The 21,692-nt window shown below is 44.6% G+C and overlaps 1 protein-coding gene across 1 annotated transcript; it reads right to left on the bottom strand.

The window, feature by feature from the left end:
* Positions 1–6,845: 6,845 nt before the first annotated feature.
* On the bottom strand, positions 6,846–21,247 carry LOC136541887 (uncharacterized). The gene is made up of 3 exons (XM_066534059.1): positions 21,069–21,247; positions 7,475–7,776; positions 6,846–7,138 (listed from the first exon to the last, which is right to left on the bottom strand). Exons 1-3 carry the CDS (start codon positions 21,230–21,232, stop codon positions 7,059–7,061), a joined length of 546 nt encoding a protein of 181 aa, XP_066390156.1. The 5' UTR covers positions 21,233–21,247; the 3' UTR covers positions 6,846–7,058.
* Positions 21,248–21,692: the final 445 nt, after the last annotated feature.

Raw genomic sequence — 21,692 nt, 5'->3', positions numbered from 1 at the left:
ACACTAATCCAATGCATAGAGTCTTCTTGGCCATCAAGGGTAATCCATCCTCAGCTCTCTCTAGAGTCTTGTCTCCTTTTTCTATCTTTGAAGATTAGGTCCTGAAGGTGAAATAGGCTCAGAGGAATCTGTTTGATTGTGAAACTTTATTGGCCAAGGGTAACTCTAATAGGCAAGAGGCTAAAGAACTATCATAGTCGATTGATCACTTGAAGAACTCCTCCCTCAGTATTGACCCAGAATTATCTCAACTAGAAGCCAGGCGTGCAAAACTTGACAAGGAGCTAGAAAACATGAAGGCTGCCATTGATCATCATAAGTCCACCCTAGCTCAAATACCTGATGCCATTCAACAAAAGAAATAGGAACTACTGGTCAAAGTCAGAGAAGGCATAGCCATCTGAAGTAGCCTTGAGAGCATTCATGGATCAACTGAAGAAGATAAATAATAGATCACAGAAGCTGATGCTATCTAGCTAGAAGTACTAAAAGCAATCTAGGATGTTCTAGATTTATAATTCATGTATCATATATCTTGTGTAGAATCAATGACAGCCATATTCTCTATTGTCTCATTATACTTTTTGTTTTGGCTAAAGAGCCGATTTGAAAATAACCGATTCCAGACTTCCATCCTTAATCCAATTAAGTTTGAAAACATGGCCTTCATTATTAAGAGAACCCTTCAGTCTTCTATCCTTAGTCACCTAACACCGTATTCTCTTCGGTATTAGTGAGGTGGCGCTTCACCTTCTATTTATTGTGGTTGCCTTTTGCATGTTCCGAGGCGTCCACCTCTTCGCTCCATGGCTTCAAATACCAGCCGAGGGCTCCATCCTCGAACACATCTACACTTGCAATCATTTCTGTTCCTTTGCACTTCTCCGCCCTCATAGAACTCTATATTGGCCTTTCTCCCTTCGTGTAGATTCGATTAACTTCATGGTCGGCGAGGAGAACCACGGCAAGCATGCGGCGGAGGAGGTTCTAGAGGAGAACATGCCAGTGAATCAGCACCTCCAATGCATGAGGTGAGATCGACATCTTCTACTTGGGATGATGAACTATTCTAATTTGTCTATAGATTCATTTTGAATGACAGTCTCTGTCCTCTTCCTAGGGCCGACGAGCCCTCTGACGCTGCATCTTCTACGCCGGCCTCATCGTCAGATTCCTTTGACTTGTACAATGGTGATGATGCCCGGTGCTTCTTTCGAGAGTGGAAGGTGGCCTAGGAACGCTATTCTAAGGCGACTCAGAAAAACGGCTAGCTTGAGATCTGTCTTGGGGTCTTTCAAGTGGCCCTTCATGTGGCCGAGGAGGAGGCCAGTGTCGTTCGAGCATGGCTGGCCGAATCTGATGACACGGTGGTGGGTAAGATGAGTCCCATGAACGCTTCTATTCTTGTTTCCATTGGTCGAATCTGTTTGCTTAGTACACCATATTTGATGTTTACTGGATGCCTGAGCCTGTTCCAACTCTCTATTCCATAGGCGTTGCACCCTTCTCTTCTGGCTTCTTGTGAAATCTCCTAGACACCATTGGCCTTCCTGCCAAACATATTTTCTCTCGTTACTTTTTTCTTCATAATCAGCCCAGTCTTGATCAACAACTCTTTTTCCAAGCCAATTATGAACATTTCCATTTTTAAGCGCCGATCCATGTTATTATGATAATACGCATCTTGAGCATGGATAGACCGGCGGTTGACTTGAGATTGCCTAAACTCCCAATATTGATCACTGCACTCTGGACAGTCATTCCTGGTAGGCAACTTCAAACCTTCGTTCCAGCAATGACTGAAGAAAGGACAATTCCAATGTGATTCAGCTTGCTTTCTTTCATACCTCTTTTTTTCCTATTGACGCTGGTATTCTTGCTTTTCTAACCAACGCTGATGATCCTTTTCCTTCTGCCGCTGCCATTTATTCAACAGAATTCAAGATGTAACTCATGGCTTTGTCGCCCCTTCTTTTGACGTTTCTCCCTGCTCATATCGGCTCTTTTGCTTGTCGCGATGTCTTTTAATTTCCATATATTCATTGGCCGATACTTGCCTCTCAGGATCGACTATTCCAGCTTCCCTTGATTTGGTTGATGTTAGGACCTTAGTCTTTCCTCTGAGCAGCCTAGCATCGACCATGTTTTGATCGCCTAGGAAAGGATTATCATCAACTTTTATTTTCCGAGGTGTATTAAATTTGAGTCTTTCTTGCTGAATAGCCCTCTGTATATGCTGCCAGAAAATTCTACATTCATTAGTGGAATGAGAAGTAGCGTTATGGAACTTGCAGAACTTCTTATTCTTCAACTGATCAGGGGCCAACATAACATAATTATTAGGCAACTTGATCTGTCCCTTCTCAAGCAAGAAATTGAAGAGCTTGTCTAATTTTGTGACGTCAAAGTCATAGCTCTCCTCGACTCCTCTTCCCCAAGGATTTGGCAGCATTACTGTCTTTTTGCCCCAATTCCATTCAGCCACGGCAACCTCTTCTTCTTCATATTCATAGCCATCATCGACTAAGTATGGATTATAAGCTTCGGCCAATGTGGTACTCTTCTGGAATTAGATATCTCTATGCATACTCTAGAATTGGCTATTGAGCGCCGCCACTCATTGAGCCAATTGACCTAGGTTGTCAAATTCTTGTCCCGGCAGCTTTTTTTCCATGTTGGCAGCATTCCTTGAACGGCCAAAGCAGCTAGTTGATCATCAACCAAGTTTAATGAGAAGCACAAATTCCTAGTCTCTCAGAACCTCTGAAGAAACTCAGTGCCCGATTCGTTAGTTTTCTGCCTTATAGTTGTCAAATCGATAATCTTCTTTTCTCCAGTCCCAGTATAAAAATATGTATAAAATTTCTTTTCTAGGTCAGCCCAATTGGCAATGGAGTTGACTGGCAGTGATGAAAACCAAGTGAAGGCTGACCCTGATAGTGACAGGGAGAAGAAACAAAATCGATGGGCCTCCTCCACTGATGCCTCGCCCAATTGTGTAAGATATCAACTGACATGTTCTATTGTGCTTGTGCTGTCTTGGCCAGTGAACTTAGCAAACTCTGGGAGCCTATAATTTACAGGAAGAGCAACCAAATCATACCATTCTAGATATAGGCGTTCGTACGAGAAGGTCAACCCTTTTGGCTTTAGACCGAACTGATTCTTCATCATCTCAGTCACCTTCAGCAGCAACTCGTCAGCATGTGAATTTAGATTTCTCTGCACTTGCTGACCCATCTACGGATTGAAATCCCATGTGCCTTGATACCCTGGATTCAGAATCATGTGAAGGGTGTTATAATCTATGCCATAATAATACCCTTATGGAATCTCTATCTGTTGGGTCCTTTACTGGTTTGCTGCTTGAAGTCTCTGATTGTAGATATAAGGATCTATATCTCTTCAGATCCTTTGAATTGATGGTGCTATTTTTTTGAGCCGACAACGGTATGTGGCCTGATGTGCCAAAATTAACCACCTAGTTCTGACCTTGTCCCACTGGCTATTGCACATACTGCACTGATGATCTAGGATTATACTATGTCTGATTCATAGTAGTACCTTGAGCTTGTTCAGATAAACTCTGAACTGCCTAGACATCATCATTACCAGCTGGTGCTGCTTCTTGATGGCTGGTACCGACTTGATTAGTCCCTTGGGTCGATGGATGTGGAATGTTGTAATAAGCCAGCCCAACCTGATCAACTAGAAACCCATGAAACACCTCTTTTATGGTGTTGTGGAATGTGTCCAAGAAAGCTTCATTATGGCTTGATATGGCATCACGAACAGATTTGTTTACAGCTTCCGTGAAGAAATGCATGTCTTTAGCTTTATCTGCATCTGTCTGCCTGTGTAATAGAACTCTTGGTAGTGAATATTTCTGAATAATTGTATTGTCACGTGTTTTGGTGTAGGACAACAAACACTTGTTCTGAAATTCTTCTGTAGTTTTGCCAATGACATCTCTATCTCCATCAGGTAGGTCTTCGTAATGTACCATAAGGATGTCATTGTTGTTGTAAACCGCCATGACGATTGTGGGGTCCCACTGAGCGTGCCAAAACATGTGTCGGCATGAAATTTTGTCCCATGCCGAGGGCACACGAGCAAGACAGAAGGGTCTGCTCGATGGAGCTGTAGATCCGCCTGGCTTCAATGCAGTGGTGGTCGATCCTACGTACTCCTCCTAAGACGTGCCTGTAAATTTGACCCTACAATTGACAAAGATAGAAAGCTAATCAGTAATTTAAGGCGGAACGTGCCGGTGTTGCTAGATAGTCTCGAATGTGCGGCTCTGAGAGCCGATGTGGAAGGAGATCAATAAAATAGTCGATTCCAGCATACTCATAAGAATAAATCAGTTAAAGCTCATGGGGTTGTATAAAAAAAATCGGTTATCATTCAGGATGAATATCATTATTTAGACAAAATATTAGTCAATGGCAATAAGATGTCAACAATAATCTGTTTTTGCTAAGCCAATGACTGCAAGTAACCGAATCTCTATTATATAAAGAAGCAGCTCATCACCATTTAACCATTTAATAAAGATAAATCTAATGAACATATTAGATCTCGTCTATCGCTATGACCAGTGGGCATGAGGCAGAATCATGCAGACCGTAGAAACAACAATAGATTTGACGACCCTAACTTATTACTAATATCAGTGAGGCATGAGGCAGAATCATGCAGGCCGTAATACAATAATAAGATCATGGGGCTAACACATCTTTCGATCTAGCTTTACTTTAACGGTCTCGTGACGTGAACTGCGTATGTGAAAGCACTCGATATTGGCTAAACAACCGATTCAGACATAGCACACAGTTAAGGTCATGCCCTATCAGGAATAGATCTACCAAGTAACGACCCCCACTCCACGGTGCTAACAGTGGGGTGTGAGACAGAATCACATAGGCCATGATAACGGGTCATGGAACAATTTTTGTTAGCCAATAGATCTATTCAAGACAAAACATACCTTAACCGCATACTATGCGCGATCAAGATTGATATAAAATAGCCGATAAAACATAACTCATCGTTTAAGATGTAGATTAGATCGGTTTAGATTAACAAATGATAGGTTAAACAGGAATATAAGGCTGATCTAGATCAATCCCAATTGGGCGAAGTGATATTGCTGTAATTGAATAAATAATGAAAGCAATAATCAATATCGGTAACTTAATGAATCTATCCGAAGGACGCCACCCTTAGATAGAGCCGATAACTTGACTTTAATCTAGTTCGAGCAGTGGAGGTCGACCGGATCGATGCAAGCGTACTTAAACTAAACAAGAGTCGATAACTAGCTCATACCAGAGTCGCAGTGGAGGTCGACCGAATCGATGCAGCCGTACGAACAGAAGTATAAGCCATGATGGTAGTTACAGACAAGCCGGAGGTCGACCGGACTGATGCAGCCCTGCTCGCTGAAGAACTTACCAAGATCTACTCTACTCCTACTTCTAAGGGGTGGCCGGAGCCGAAAAAAGGAAGTAACTTGTATTTGATTGATTGTGTGCCCTCTCACATTGGCCGGGGTCCAATATTCATACCCGGAGCCTAAACATGAATCCTACTCAAGCACGACTTGTTACAATCTTCGGCATAGAAGAAAACATTCTTAATTTAAGATAACTTGAACCCTAATCTTTTCCTTTTTGTAGAGTCCGATATGTAGTTTCCTGATGCCAACCGTAGTTCATCATCGCTATCTGCTAACGTCGTCCAAAAAGATCCGATTCTAAAGTCGTAATTGAATCAGCTGATATCGATCCTTATGCAATCGATTCCTTGATTGGCACAATCTTGCAAGCCTTCAAATTTCCGCGTTTTTCTCCCAAATTCTGGTGTAAACAGAAACAAAGAATTTGATTGTAGAAAAAGATAAAGACGTGCTAGAGAATAAAAATTGACCTACTAACGTATTTTAAAGACTTTGCTCACTCTCAACACAGAAAGAAGCAACAAACAAACATCACATCATCCAAATGCCCTTCAAAATTAGAGAACTTTGAAAATTCACATTTTTCCTATAACTAAATTTACGCTAGCTCAAACTAAAGTTGGTAAATTTTATCCAAATATTAAAATAATTCATTTTATTTAGTGTTTTCTATGCACAACCCAAAATCGAAAATTTTGGAGTGTGACAACTTCATGCCGGATCAGCCCGAATGAATACAATCTGCAAACCAAACACAATGTAAAGGTTTGATCCCAACCTATCCAGAAGGATAGGAGGGGAGTAATAATAATTATAGGCAAATGCATTTGTTGGTGGTTCAAAATGCTACTGATGGGAACAGTGGCCTGTTTTCAAAAGAACTTTCACTTAATTGAAGATACATTTTTGGCTCGTTAAAGAGAGAACGAATCGTGGCCTCCTTCTACTATTTCTCTTGCTTGCTAACCGACAGGAGGTGTATTTTCTGGGGGTGTTGTCTCGAGTAACAATAGAGTTGAAAGGTAGGTCAAGTCCAACCAAGCAAGCCACAACCTTGCCATTGCTATGGAATAGCTCAGACCTCAGATATATTGCATTTGAATTCCAGACTACATGATCCATTATTGGCCCTTCTCTCCGCGTTCAGCTTCCTACCACGATCAGATGCTCTCTGCCTCTCTTCATTCCAGTTGTCCACAACATTCTAAGCATGACAGAAATATGGACCCCCAACTCCTTAAAAAAGGGCATGGACTGGGTTCTGGTGCAGCCACAGTACCGACCGCAACTTGCGCCATAACATAGTATCTTCATCAACGGATATCATCAGATAAACACATACTGGTCTGGTGGAACTAACTTCTGTGATATTGACAAGGAAATATCAAGCAATTGCAAAATCAAACTTTGCTCTTTACAATAGCATAAGGATTATTCTTTTACTGACCGATGAAGTAATATCATCCTATAAACACAACAATCATTTGGGCCACTACATCTACATGCTAACTCTTTATCACTAAAATAGGTTCCCAAGGAAAGTTTCAAGTTGCTTGCGTGTTCATTATCCTTACTGCATCAGTGGCGTGAGCTGAGGCTAATAATCTGGTATGGATGCAAATGTGTACCCTGGTGCTCCCCGCCATGAATAGTAAGCAACTCGAGTCTCGTAGAAACCTGCAATTATGTAAAAACAAGTAAAGCTTTCACTTTCTACAACCATAGCAAAGTGTGAACAGTTTCCTTTCAACAATAAAAACTGTGATTCCAAACAGCAGACTGGCATTGTTTTAAGCGACCATGAAACCTATTGATTACATAACAATGATGCATAGTGCCTTATTTTATATGCAATTTTATATGGCAATAAATTTCACTGAATGCATGAGATGCAACTCGAGAATAACTACACCAATAGGTACTTTTGAAGCTAAAAGATATTGAAAATAAAAAATAAAATAAAAGCATTCATGCTGAGGAGATAAATGCATAAAAGCAGTTAGAATAACATACCAGGAAGAAAGGAAAGGAAACCCAGGAACAAGAGACCATATGCCTGAGAACTATCACCCTCCATGTGACCTGTGAATATGAAGTAAGAAAGAACGAGAAGTGAAGTTCCTAGGAGGAGGAGGAACAATGCCAGGGCAATTGACTTCCATGGGATCCTTCTGTAGGATTTTGGAGTGTAAGTGTATCGGAGGTCAACATCTTCTTTAGTAAAATTGTTGTCACCCCCATCCTCTGAAGGAAGAGGTGAGTACCGAACATTGCGTCTTGCCGCCATACTTGGGTACCTGCGCTGGAAATGTTTCCTGCAAAATACAAATTTAGAAATGAGATAAAAAATACCACAGGACTCTGTAAATCATGAAAGAGTTCGTGTGGACCATATCGTATATACAAAGTTGCCATACAGCAAGAGGATTTCATAACATCCATTCATCCATCAACATCATAAATTCCTTGGTTGAGGCCAAATGGTCACATAAATTCTATTCTCTGGGACATGTTCATACTTGCATCGTTATCTCTTATCTGGCATACTTATACAAGTCAGATCTCTATTTCCGTGCATCACAGATACATGTTTTGTCTTCTATAAAGTGCACTATTGCCAAAAACATGTCTTGGGAGAGACATGATCCTACTTGCAGTAAATGTAGCCTTGGGCATGCATCTCAGGCTAACTAAAATGCACATAGTGAGATATCCTGAAGCATATATTGTTTTGTGTTTTACTTTTACTTGTAATTTTTTAGCAAAGCTACACTCGAGATTTTTCTGCTTTGGACCTGATCGAGCACCCAAACAGATGACTATTTTGAAAAAAGGCAACATAATAACATCTTATTTAACGTAAGTTGTTGTCGTATACCAAATAGACCACAAGTTATTGCACAAAGATGGATTGCTTGCCATGTTTGTCATGAATGAACATTTATAAGCAAAAGAGAAATAGAAAGAATAAAACAAAACAAGACCATGCTTCAATAAGCAATGCTTGCCATCTAATAAAGGGTGAAGAAAACAAAGCAAATCAAGACAACAGAAAAGGAGCAAAAAACGAAAAGTAAAAGCATAACTATCATGTACGGCATCGGTACAAATGCTGGACAATATCAAACAGCGGCTCAACTCCCTAATTCTGCTAACAACTTGCCATGCAAGATGGTTAGAACTACAACTAGCTCTACCTTTCGATCCTTAATGTTTGGGCCACACTCTATAACGACATGGTGCTTTCGTTTGTAATCAAAGGAAGAATTTATCATTAATCTCCCTAGAAGAAACATTGATCAATAAGTAACACTGTCATGTTGAGTACTAGACTCATTCCGAATAGTGGAACAACTTCATATAAATACTAAATGAGTTTTGGAGCGGTTTGCACACAATGGACAATATGCCATTCAAGCAACATCAGCCTCAACACCAATGCGAAGGTGTCTAGCCCCCGGAACATCCACTACGTTGATGCACTTAAACGTCATGAGTTTTCCACCCTTCTTTCGTCTGTTTACATCTGGAGGAGTAACTTGGCCAGTGTGATAGGAGATTGAGGCTAAGGGTAGCCTCAAACGTCAGACCAAAGGAAAGAATGAGTATGAGAACTTAACTTTCCCATCGACCACCTATATCATATAATGTCGGGGATATCTGAAGATGATCAAGACAAGGCTGCTGAAATTATTTATACTGGTCAAGAAGGAAATTATTTACTTTGTAACCATGACCAAATTGGCTCTCAATAGTTGACACGTGGAAATTTAGAATATCAGGGACAATGATAATCCTGTCCAAGTTATTCGAGGTCATTTGTTAAAGAATAGCTATACAAGAAAGGTCTACACCTACGATGGGCTTTACAAGGTTGTAGATGACTGGGTGCAGAATGGAATGCAAGGTCATGTTGTTTTCAAATTTAAATTGAAATGGCTTGAGGGTCAGCCATCATTGACAACCCCTACCTCCTCTTCCTCGTCTCCCTAGTTCTAAAGCCAACAAGATCTTCGACCAGCTCATGGTTGATGTGGACTACCGTTAAGTTCAACCAAACTAAGTAGCTGGATGGTGCCATTGTCAGGGAACATGCACTACACAATAAATCAGTTTATGCTTCACCAAGAACAAGAAAAACTAGAGAACATTATAGTTACAGTAGGAATGGAATAAGCCACCAGCAAGGAAAACTGACCCACAATTAACCAAAAGTATGCGTACCCAGTGCCAAAGAGCTCCCGCTCTGTGCGGGGTCTGGGAAGGGTGTCAGTGGCAAGCCTTACCCTCGCCTGTGCAATGCGAGGAGACCGCGACTCGAACCCGGGACCTTCCGGTCACAGGCGGTAAGACTCTACCGCTTGCACCAGGCCCGCCCTTCAATTAACCAAAAGTATGCATTTCTAACAATTTCATCTGCTATTCCTTCAAGGGAAAAAAGTACATCTTCTAAGGGGAAGGGACCCTGTACAAAATCCAGTAATAAAAGGGTAACACGAGAAGAAAGGGAGATGTCATTTTAAATTTCAATTAAGTTCAGATGGCAGCAAATACATTACATAAATTAAAAGAGAAGAACATTTCATAAACCAAATCATTAGTACACATAGAAGGGTTTAATGTTGGGGCACAAGGTTCATACACAAAAAGTTTGTAGGCATAGATGCATCGTATATGCATACTAGACCTGAAATTGGATCAGATCAGATCCGACTACAAATAAATTAAGCTAGGGTTTGGGTATTAGGTTTCGCACAGCAGGAACAAAAGAGGAGGGGATGGGCGCACCTGGTCACCGGCGAAGGCCAGAAGATGGAGACCTGGCGGCGGCAGTCACCCACTCGTCGCCGCTGAAGACAAAGAGAGCGCACGCGACGCGAGGGCCACAGGAGGACGGCCGGACCGGACCGGAGAACACACAAAGCAGCAGCAGTCTAGCAGGGCCGCATGAGAATGAATTCAATGAAATGAGATCGCAACCTCTTGGGCTGAGATCGAACGGCGACTGCTACCCACCAGGCTTTCCATGCGCTGGGCCTCTTGGGCTGACATGGGCCGGCTGCTATGATTGTGCGGCCAGTAGTTGTGATTCCAGCCAGCAGGGTGCTAGGATAGAAGCAGCTCTGGGCCAGTAGTCTCTTTGTTTTTTCCCTTTTTTTAAATGCTACGCGTCTTACGTTAGACGTGAGCACAAATCGTCGGACACTCCGGTAGGCCCACTGTCGACGAAACCTAATCGGCAGTCTACTGAGGGGTATGACCATAGTAGTAGATGAATCGGTGGAGGTGCACGTGAGGAAACCAAATGGTGACACAGAACGCAAGAGACAATGATTAGACAGGTTCGGGCCGTCGGCTCGACGTAATACCCTACGTCCTGTATCTTTGTGAATTGTATTACGTGTGGACAGATGAAAAACGAGAGGGGTCCCTACCCGCCTTATATAGCTTGAGGATAGGGTTACAGATCGGTTGTTTCTATCCTGATCGGTTTACAAGATAGAAAATTACAGAGATCAGGGTAATCTAGCGTATCCGAGCAGATTTCCTAGATCGCCGAGAATCTTCACGCGGTCTTGCAAGATACGTTGCCTTATGTCGTACTTCACGTGGCGTCGACTTGCAGGCTGGGCCTCCACTGGTGGCGCGGCCCATGCGCGGTCCTGTGGGCTGGGCCTTCCCTAGCGGCTCGGCCCATGTGCAGTCCTGTGGGTACCGGGGGTTATACCCCCACAGCTAGTCCCCAAGCGCCTTGTATCCGCCGAGCAACACCGTCTTGAGCTTGTCCGAGCAGTTCAGCTAGCCACCGGTCGTTGAAAGCAGACGTCCGACCAGATTGATTGGGAGCCGAGCTGTTTGAAACGAGCATCCGAGCTGCGGAATACGTCATCCGAGCTATTGAACAAGGCGTCCGAGCTGTTAAACACGTCAACATGGCGTTCGAGCTGTAGAGACAGATGTTCAAGTATCACAACTGGGAGCCGAGCTCGGGCTCACGTGAAGTAAAAGGTTTGTCGGCGTGATGTAAGTAGCTCAAGCAGAAAATTTTTGAAGTCTTGGCCGGTGAAGTGTACACACTTAAGTGCCAATTGCGATGGCTCTGACGACGTGGTCATCAGGGCAGAGGGGAGGCATCAGATGGCAGACTTGACAAAGTCAAAAAACCGTGGAGAAGAAAAGCAGTACAAGCACCGCAAGGTGCATTGTACACAATGTAGTCTCCGAGCCTGGTGGAAGATGGAGGAATCATGTAGCTGGGTCAAAGAAAAATATCCAGACCAAGCCATCAGTACATTCACCGCTAAGTGAAGTGTACACACTTAGTCCCCGAGCCTGACACTAGGTGAAGAAGTCTCGTGGTGCTAGGATCCAAAGAGGCAATCTACGAGTGCTGAACCCGTTTCCCAATTAGCTGAGAAAATCGGTACAGTCATCGCAAGATGACGTGTACACACGTAGTCCCCGAGCCTACTAGAAGATGGTGAAGGTATCTTGTAGCAGGGTTAGAAAATATGTTTACACCGTGGAAGCAATGTGTAGCATTGAACTCCGTTTCATCATTCCGCGTTCAACGTAGTTTGCCGCGGGGCCCATCCGGCCTAATCCGCGGCCCATCGACACACAGAGGTTTCAGAAGGGAAGGCGGCGGGAGCGGGCACGGTTTCCCAAAAACCCTGGAAGGTGGAGGGTCAGGGGTCGAACCGTTATAAGAGCGCCGCGGCCCCGGCGCACATTCCCTGCCTTTCCTTCGCCACTTCGTCTTCTTCCTCGCGCCCACACCGCATCACCCGGCAACTGCTCCGCCATCAAGTAACTGCGAGCTTGTAATCTCCTCCAAGCCACAGATCTGTTAGATGGCGCCCAAAAGAAACCACAACAGCTCAAGTAGGGCATCGCGCGAGCTCAATCATGCCGAGGAATGGGTGAGCTCCATCAGCAACGAGGCGGTGCTCAATCAGTTGGTGGTGGACGGCGTGCTGCCAGATAGAGTGACAGCATGATGGCGTCCGGCTCGTGGTGAGAGCTTTCCTACCCCCCGCGGCGATGAATTAGTTGTTTTTGAAGATTACTTTTATCACGGGTTTGGTGTTACGATCCATCCATTCCTCCATGGGTTGATTGACTATTACGGGATTAGTCTCTGTAATCTGGGCCCAAATTCCATCCTTCATGTCTCTGTCTTTATCCATTTCTGCGAAGCCTATCTTGGCATTCTTCCTCATTTCGATCTCTTCCGCCACTTCTTCTGCTTGAAAGCTCGAGGGGGATCTGGATCTAGGATAGTAAGTAGCGCGTACTTGCAGCTTCGGGATGGGATGATTGGCCAATACATCACTACCCCGTTGAACACAAACGTGAAGTATTGGGCGCAACGATGGTTCTACATGCTATAGGTGGAACACCATGTGACATGTGACATTGATCAGATTCCCGTGAGCAACACCAAGTGGTTAGAGAGACCTGGTGTCAATGGAATGGAGCAAGTGAGGGAGCTCTTGACATTGATCGACCAGAGAAGGGTGGATGGGGTTGTAGTAGCGACGAATTTCACTTTTCAGCGATGCCAACCCAGCAAAGAGAGGGCACATCCCGCGTACAAATTCCACGGGGATACTGATGGGACCCGAGAGGTGCCCGAGCCAATTGGCCGAGATGAAGTCATACGGCAAGTTGGGGTGTTGTTTAACCTCGCGGGTCGCCGCAAGATCGACGACCAGCAGAGGGCCTTCAGTGTGGGGAACCTCCCACCACGGGTAAGAGTTTTACTCCTAGTTTCGTTTGATTCCTTTTTTGTTGCAGCATAGTCATTCGTGCTCTTGAAGATTCATGGGCAGGACCGGGCAGTGTACTTCTTGGCAGTGCCGCCAGCTGACTGGCCGAGGGGTGTTGATCACGGCCGAGCAATCCCCAGCATCGGGCCAGCTTGGAAGCTGGTGGGGACAGCTCGGATGATCACGACGCTGGAGATGGAGGTGAACGGACGTCGCATGTTCGTGAGAAACTCCGAGGGAAGCAGCCTACGGGCGAGGAGCCGTCCCCAAAGAGAAAGAAAACGGGAGGGTCGTCCCGTCGAGAATAGCGGCCTATGGTTTCTTTTGGGCGCCATCTAACATATCTGCGGCTTGGAGGAGATTACAAGCTCACAGTTACTTGATGGCGGAGCAGTTGCCGGAGGATGTGGTGTGGGCGCGAGGAAGAAGACGAAGTGGCAAAGGAAAGGTGGGGAATGTGCGCGGGGGCCATGGTGCTCTTATAACGGTTCGACCCCAGACCCTCCGCCTTCCAGAGTTTTTGGGAAATTGTGCCCACTCCCGCCGCATTCCCTTTCGAAACCTCTGTGTGTCGATGGGACGCGGATTAGGCCTGATGGGCCGCCGCGTCAAACTACATTGAACGCGGAATGATGAAACGAAGTTCAATGCTACGCGTTGCTTCCACGGCGTAAACATATTTTCTAACCCTGTTACAAGATACCTTCACCATCTTCCAGCAGGCTCGGGGACTACGTGTGTACACGTCGTCTTGCGATGACTATACTAATTTTCTTAGCTAATCGGGAAACGGGTTCAACACCCGCAGATTGCATCTTTGGATCCTGGCACCACGAGACTTCTTCACCTAGTGCCAGGCTCGGGGACTAAGTGTGTACACTTCACCTAGCAATGAATGTACTGATGGCTTGGTCTAGATATTTTTCTTTGACCCTGCTATAAGATTCCTCCATCATCTTCCAGAAGGCTTGGGGACTACATTGTGTACAATGCACCTTGCGGTGCATGCACTGCTTTTCTTCTCCACGGTTTTTCGACTTTGTCAAGTCTGCCATCTGATGCCTCCCCTCTGCCTGATGACCACGTCGTCAGAGCCATCGCAATTGGCACTTAAGTGTGTACGCTTCACCGGCCAATACTTCAAAAAAATTCTGCTTGAGCTACTTACATCCCGCCGACAAACCTTGAACTTCACGTGAGCGCGAGCTCAGCTCCTAGTTGTGATACTTGAACATCTGTCTCTATAGCTCGAACGCCATGTTCAACAGCTCGGATGACGTATTCAGCAGCTCGGATGCTCGTTTCAAACAGCTCAGCTCCCAGTCAATCTGGTCAGACGCCTGCTTTCGACGACTGGTGGCTAGCTGAACTGCCCGGACAAACTCAAGATGGTGTTACTCGGTGGATACAAGGCGCTCGGGGACTAGCTGTGGGGGTATAACCCCCGGTACCCACAGGACTGGACATGGGCCGAGCCGCTAGGGGAGGCCCAGCCCATAGGACCGCGCATGGGCTACGCCACCAGTGGAGGCCCAGCCTGCAAGTCGACGCCACGTGAAGTACGATATAAGGCAACGTATCTCGCATGACCACGTGAAGATTCTCGGCGATCTAGGAAATCTGCTCGAATATGCTAGATTACCCTGATCTCTGTAATTTCCTATCTTGTAAACCTATTAGGATAGAAACAACCGATCTATAACCCTATCCTCAAGCTATATAAGGCGGATAGAGAGCCCCTCGTTTTCCATCTGTCCACACGTAATACAATCCACAAAAACACAGGACGTAGGGTATTACGTCGAGCCGACGGCCCGAACCTGTCTAATCGCTGTCTCTTGCGTTCTGTGTCACCATCCGGTTTCCTCACATGCACCTCCACCGATTCATCTACTACCGTGGTCATACCCCTCAATAGACTGCCGGCCAGGTTTCGTCGACAGTGGACCTGCCGGAGTGTCTGACGATTTGTGCTCACGTCTAACATAAGACGTGTAGCATTTAAAAAAAAAGGAAAAAAACAAAAAGACTACTGGCCCGGAGCTGCTTCTACCCTGGCACCCTGCTTGCTAGAATCCCAACTACTAGCCGCATAATCACAGCAGCCGACCCATGTCAGCCCAAGAGGCCCAGAGCATGGAAAGCCTGGTGGGTAGCAATCGCCGTTCGATCTCAGCGAAGGGTGCGATCTCATTTCATTGATTTCATTCTCATGCGGCCCTGCCAGGCTACTGCTACTTTGTGTGTTCTTCGGTCTGGTCCAGCCGTCCTCTCGTGGCCCTCGCGTCGTGTGCGCTCTCTGTCTTCAGCGCCGATGAGTGGGCAACTGCCACCGCAGCCCTACGCCAGGTCTCCATCATCTGGCCTTTGCCGGTGACTAGCTCCCATCAGGTGCGCCCATCCCCTCCTCTTTCGTTCCTGCTGTGCGAAACAAAATACCCAAACCCTAGCTTAATTTATTTGTAGTCAGATCTGATCTGATCCAATTTCAGGTCTAGTATGCATATACGATGCATCGATGCCTACAAACTTTTTGTCTACGAACCTTGTGCCCCAACATTAAACCCTTCTATGTGTACTAATGATTTGGTTTATGAAATGTTCTTCTCTTTTAATTTATGTAATGTATTTGCTGCCATCTGAACTTAATTGAAATTTAAAATGACATCACCCTTTGTTCTCGTGTTACCCTTTTATTACTGGATTTTGTACGGGGTCCCTTTCCCTTATAAAATGTACTTTTTTCCCTTGAAGGAATAGCAGATGAAATTGTTAGAAATGCATACTTTAGGTTAATTGTGGGTCGGTTTTCCTTGCTAGTGGCTTATTCCATTCCATGCATCTCAGGCTAACTAAAATGCACATTGTGCGATATCCTGAAGCATATATTGTTTTGTGTTTTACTTTTACTTGTAAATTTTTAGCAAAGCTACACTTCAGATTTTTCTGCTTTGGACCTGATCGAACGCCCAAACAGATGACTATTTTGAAAAAAGGCAACATAATAACATCTTATTTAACATAAGTTGTTGTCGTATACCAAATAGACCTCAAGTTATTGCACAAAGATGGATTGCTTGCCATGTTTGTCATGAATGAACATTTATTAGCAAAAGAGAAATAGAAAGAATAAAACAAAACAAGACCATGCTTCAATAAGCAATGCTTGCCATCTAATAAAGGGTGAAGAAAACAAAGCAAATCAAGACAACAGAAAAGGAGCAAAAAACGAAAAGTAAAAGCATAACTATCATGTACGGCATCGGTACAAATGCTGGACACTATCAAACAGTAACTCAACTCCCTAATTCTGCTTACTTGCCATGCAAGATGGTTAGAACTACAACTGCTCTACCTTTCAATCCTTAATGTTTGGGCCACACTCTATAACGACATGGTGCTTTCGTTTGTAATCAAAGAAAGAATTTATCATTAATCTCCCTAGAAGAAACATTGATCAATAAGTAACACTGTCATGTTGGGTACTAGACTCATTCCGAATAGTGGAACAACTTCATATAAAGACTAAATGAGTTTTGGAGCGGTTTGCACATAATGGACAATATGCCATTCAAGCAACATCAGCCTCAACACCAATGTGAAGGTGCCTAGCCCTCGGAACATCCACTACATTGATGCACTTAAACGTCATGAGTTTTCCGCCCTTCTTTCGTCTGTTTACATCTGGAGGAGTAACTTGGCCAGTGCGATAGGAGATTGAGGCTAAGGGTGGCCTCAAACGTCAGACCAATGGAAAGAATGACCATGAGAACTTAACTTTCCCAGCGACCATCTGTATCATAATGTCGGGGATATCTGAAGATGATCAAGACAAGGCTACTGAAATTATTTATACTGGTCAAGAAGGAAATTATTTACTTTGTAACCATCACCAAATTGGCTCTCAATAGTTGACACGTGGAAATTTAGCATTGAAGAATACCAGGGACAATGATAATCATGTCCGAGTTATTCGAGGTCATTTCCCCAGACCCCGCACAGAGCGTGAGCTCTCTGCACTGGGTACGCCCTTTTTGTTAAAGAATAGCTATACAAGAAAGGTCTACACCTACGATGGGCTTTACATGGTTGTAGATGACTGAGTGCAGAATGGAACATGGTGAACGCTCTGAAATCCCAAAGGATTGGCCCGAGGGATGCAACCAGTGGGTGCCGAGGACGACGTCATAGCCGGCTAGCGGCAGGGCGAAGAAGTCGGTGGAGAAGGTCTCACCGTCGATGGAGAAGGCCGCTGAGAGGTACATGCCGGGGCACGGCACGCGCTCCCCGTTGGCCACCGTCACCTTCATGTTGCCACGAGGGAGGAGCTGAAGCGAAGTGCGTGCTGTGGCTTCTTCGAAGACAAAATTGTGTCGAGCCAGAGTCAATGAGCGCGAGGAGGGAGGCACCGCCCAGCTGGATACGCACTTGCATTGTTTTGCTAATGCGGATGCCAGCGATGTCGTGCAGCGAGATGTGCGGATTGACCGTCTCAGCTGCAGCCACATCCTCAGTGGCCTAGACATCTTCAACTTCATCTTCTTTAGCCACGTCAAAGAGAAAAATGCGCTGGCAGACCCGGTTGTGACCCCGGCCAAATTTTTCATTGCAGTTGAAGCAGAGGCCAAGGCGACAGCGTTCCTCCATCTCGGTCTGCGAAAGACGCTTTACCTGGCGGCCTTCGACGGAGACCGTGGAGAATCCAGTCCTGGTCGGGGGAGCAGGGAGCGCCAGCTGAGGGGGCGGCCCTGTGAGGAGGCCACGCGCCGGTGCCCGTGGTGGAGCAGGCAGTGATGCAACCACCCCCGACGTACTGCTCGCGTTGCTCCAGTTTGCGAGCGAGGCTCATGGCAACGATGAGGGATTGGGGATTGTGGATCTCGACTTCGAGGCTGAGTGGTGGCTGGAGTCCCGCCGTGAAGGCCTGGACGCGCTAAGCCACCTTCAGGGTGCCAACGCGGGGCAGTAGAGCCTCGAACCGGTCCTGATACTCGGAGATAACTGGTTTCTTGATTGATTCATCATAAGCTGATTACAGAATGTATAGAGCAGCCCCAGCTCCTGAGCGCCCAGCTCTGGTCTCTTCGTTTCTCTCCCCATTAAACATTCTCTCATTACTCTAATCCTTTCCCCATAAACCTTAATTGCTGCTGACTACAGCTGGTACCTCCTTGGATGCCGCTCTGGCCCTTCTGGCAACTTCTCGAGCCCTGGGACGGCTTTCATAATGGCGCCCCCACATCACAGTAATACTCAAACTATATAAGAATAAGACAACAGGCTAAGATATAGGGCCACATTTTTTCTCATGTCATTTAAAGAAAACTGAACATAAGCAAGTGGAAAGCATTCAAACCACATACAAGAAGAAAATAGTCAATGAAGTCTTAGCCTCTTGGTTAGCATCGACTTTTAGGAGTAAAAGAAAGATTGTGCAGTTGACTTAAACTCACCTAACTAGTGCATAATTCACATATGGCCAGACTGTATAGCTACACCAAAATCATTCAAAAGCAGCCCAAAAGGAACAGAGACCCAAGAAGTTCGCTAGGGAAACTGTGCATGCCAATGGCATACACCTTTATCAGGTATGATACTAAACTTTGTTTTAAACCTTCATTTCTGTTGGTTTTAAATTGAGTACTATAATTACGAAACAACATTTCCAACAGGTCAACAAAATTTGACCTGTATAACAAGGTACATCCATTTTGTGAACGAAAAGATTTCTATCCAACTAAACGTTCTTAAATAACAAGATATACTTTAGGAAATTCTTCTAACAAGCCTATCATGCATCATTCAACAATCCACTATTGCTATAGCATATGCATTGATTGAACTATTAGCAAGTGCTTTTAAGTGGTTGATCTCATAACAAATACAAACAACTTATGAAGCTATATACAAAATTGAGCTTTTTTTTAAAGTCTGGAGTGTGGTAATGTGGAGTTTCATGTTTTTCTCCAAAAAAAACACAACTCAAATTATGAACTGAAGTATGCAGCGACACACTTGAAAGTAAAAATGCTTCAGCAAAATAATTAGAGAGTGGATGCTTTTCATCTGATAAGCAGATAAAAGTGTCAATGGTTTGCAGTTCTCTAAAATGCTTCCTGAAACAATTTATACAGGAGATATAGGCTTTTGGACTGTGTCCGTGCAGATATTCAGCCTGTCTACAAAATAAGATCATTGCTGCATGCAAAGCAGATTGGGGTAATACCAAACATAGTGTGCACACAATAAGGAAAATGACGATGACGACAACAACCACCTACCCTAGAATTTCTTTCTCTGAAGCAACCTAGTAATAGCGAAAAACAATCAAGCTCACACCGGAAACCAACTTCTTTGATTGATAAATAAGAAATAGAAAGACACATAAGTAGGATACAGAACCAATTTTTATATCCAGGCCTGGATAATGTGAAACCACACCCAGATATTGAGCTGAGAAAGGCTGCATTGTGAAAAGTTTTGGCAGTCGTGTTAGCCAGACAAGGCTTAGTTACTTGGCTAAACTGTTACGGTTTTGAGACACTTGGTTACATTCAGATGTTCCTTGGTACACTATAACTGATTATTGCACGGGCATGGGGAAACATATGATGTTCAGTGAAAATAATACAAACTCTAATTTGAAACTGAAAAGTTGTTGTAGCCTAATCACAGCTAGAAAAGAAATCAGTGCATATATCTGATTAACCAAACAACCTTTTGAACTCCATGCTGACAATCATAGGTCATAATAAACATTCTAGGAGAACTATTCAACTCCATGCTGACAATCATAGGTCATAAATATTCTAGGAGAACTCAACATGAAGTAGGTCATAATACATGTGGGCATTCAACCACTCCTCTCAGAAAAAAAAGAAACACAGCTTATGGACACTACTTAGAAGAGCGGTTGAGGTTGAACAGGGTAATAATGTATGCTGGACATAGTTTTTCCCGGTTTCTGTACTAGATTAGCAATAGCAATTTGACCCCCCTTTTCCACTATGTGTTAGCTAATTTTATTAATTACTACTTCCTCTATTCCAAAGTATAAGACACTTTGACTTTTCTAGATACATTGCTTTTATTGTGTATCTGGATTTAGTGCATAGCAAAAGCTATGTTTTAGAAAAGCCAAAACGTCTTGTAATTTAGAATGGCGGGAGTACAGTATGAAAAATTAGCACCAAAGGACATCTTATGCAAAAGAGGCTTGCTGGATGCCATCCATGCTCATGTGTAAATCACATTCTAGCTCTGTAATCTGCATCTAATGCGCAGGTAGCTAACAACACCTGATGGTTGCAGCATGTGCACCTAAATTTTTCTAGGTCTTCTTATCCACAGATCAATCTTGATACAATCCAATTGGGAAAAAAAATATATCCAGCGGTCCACAATCAGATTCCGTTCAGCAAGTCACCGGATGGAACAGACGAATCACATTTGGCACACTAGAATTAGACGAGGCATGCACGCATGGAAGTCAATTAAGAAGGGAAGTACACAAGGGCGATCATATAATTCATAACGTTTGCTTCCAGGTTAGCAAGCTCGCACATCCACCGCGCCTAAACTGAACCGTTAATTTTGTTACCGGCTCAAGCAACAAGGAGCGAGAAACGGGTGAACGGAGGCAGAACGTGTACCCGTTTCAGCGAGCCCCACGGCGCGGCGGCCCCGGACCTGGCACCAGCGACGGTGCCGCTACTGGCCGGAGAGGTGCTCGGCCCAATCTGCTCGTCTGAAGCAAAGCGGAGCAGGGGCGCGACGGCTGTAAGGGGAAGCACTCGAATCACAGGAAAGGGAGAGGTATCAGCGTCGGAACTCACCGGCGGCGGCGGTACGGAGGGAGGGAAGGGGCGCCGCGACCGCCGTCGTCGCCGCTTGGCTCGGTGGGAGGAAACGAATTGGGGATCTGCGGTGGCGGGGGTGAGGATGGCCGGCCAGTGGAAAATGGAAGGGAGCTGGGTTTGGAGGGTTGGGCGGCCGCCATGTGGATGCGGTCCACAGGTCTGCTTCGAGGTGGGACCTACCCGTCACAGCCTCTGACGTGGGTGCTACTTTCAAAAAAAAAAATGGTTTAATAAAGTCAAGCAGCCAAGAGCTCATGGAATTTTGCAGTAGTAAGGGCCGGTTTGAATGCAAAGTACTTCAAAAGTTTATACTCCCTCGTTCTAAAATAAGTGCACATCTTATAATTTGAGGAGTCAAATAATCTTAAGTTTGACTAAATTTATATAAAAAATACTGAGATTTATAATATCAAATAATCATAATTAGATTAATCGCAACATATGTCTTCATACTAATCCTCTTTAGATATACAAATATTACAACTATTTTCTGTGAATCTAGTCAAATTTAAGATTGTTAACTCCTTCAAATGCAAGATGTGCGGTTTGGGATGGAGGGAGTAACAAATGTTGTAGTGTCTAAAACCTTGGTTTTGCTAA

The sequence above is a fragment of the Miscanthus floridulus genome, chromosome 1 (assembly GCF_019320115.1).
Source record: "Miscanthus floridulus cultivar M001 chromosome 1, ASM1932011v1, whole genome shotgun sequence".
In the NCBI taxonomy this organism is placed as follows: Eukaryota; Viridiplantae; Streptophyta; class Magnoliopsida; order Poales; family Poaceae; genus Miscanthus; species Miscanthus floridulus.
This window is presented reverse-complemented; position numbering and strand designations above follow the sequence as displayed.

What these genes read in the sequence shown, in the direction of transcription:
- LOC136541887 (XM_066534059.1), bottom strand. Translation starts at nt 21,232, where the DNA reads ATGGCGGCCGCCCAACCCTCCAAACCCAGCTCCCTTCCATTTTCCACT. An exon ending in CCTCCGTACCGCCGCCGCCG is followed by an intron (nt 7,777 to 21,068) that starts GTGAGTTCCGAC and finishes TGTATTTTGCAG; the next exon opens with GAAACATTTCCAGCGCAGGT. An exon ending in TTTCCTTTCCTTTCTTCCTG is followed by an intron (nt 7,139 to 7,474) that starts GTATGTTATTCT and finishes ACATAATTGCAG; the next exon opens with GTTTCTACGAGACTCGAGTT.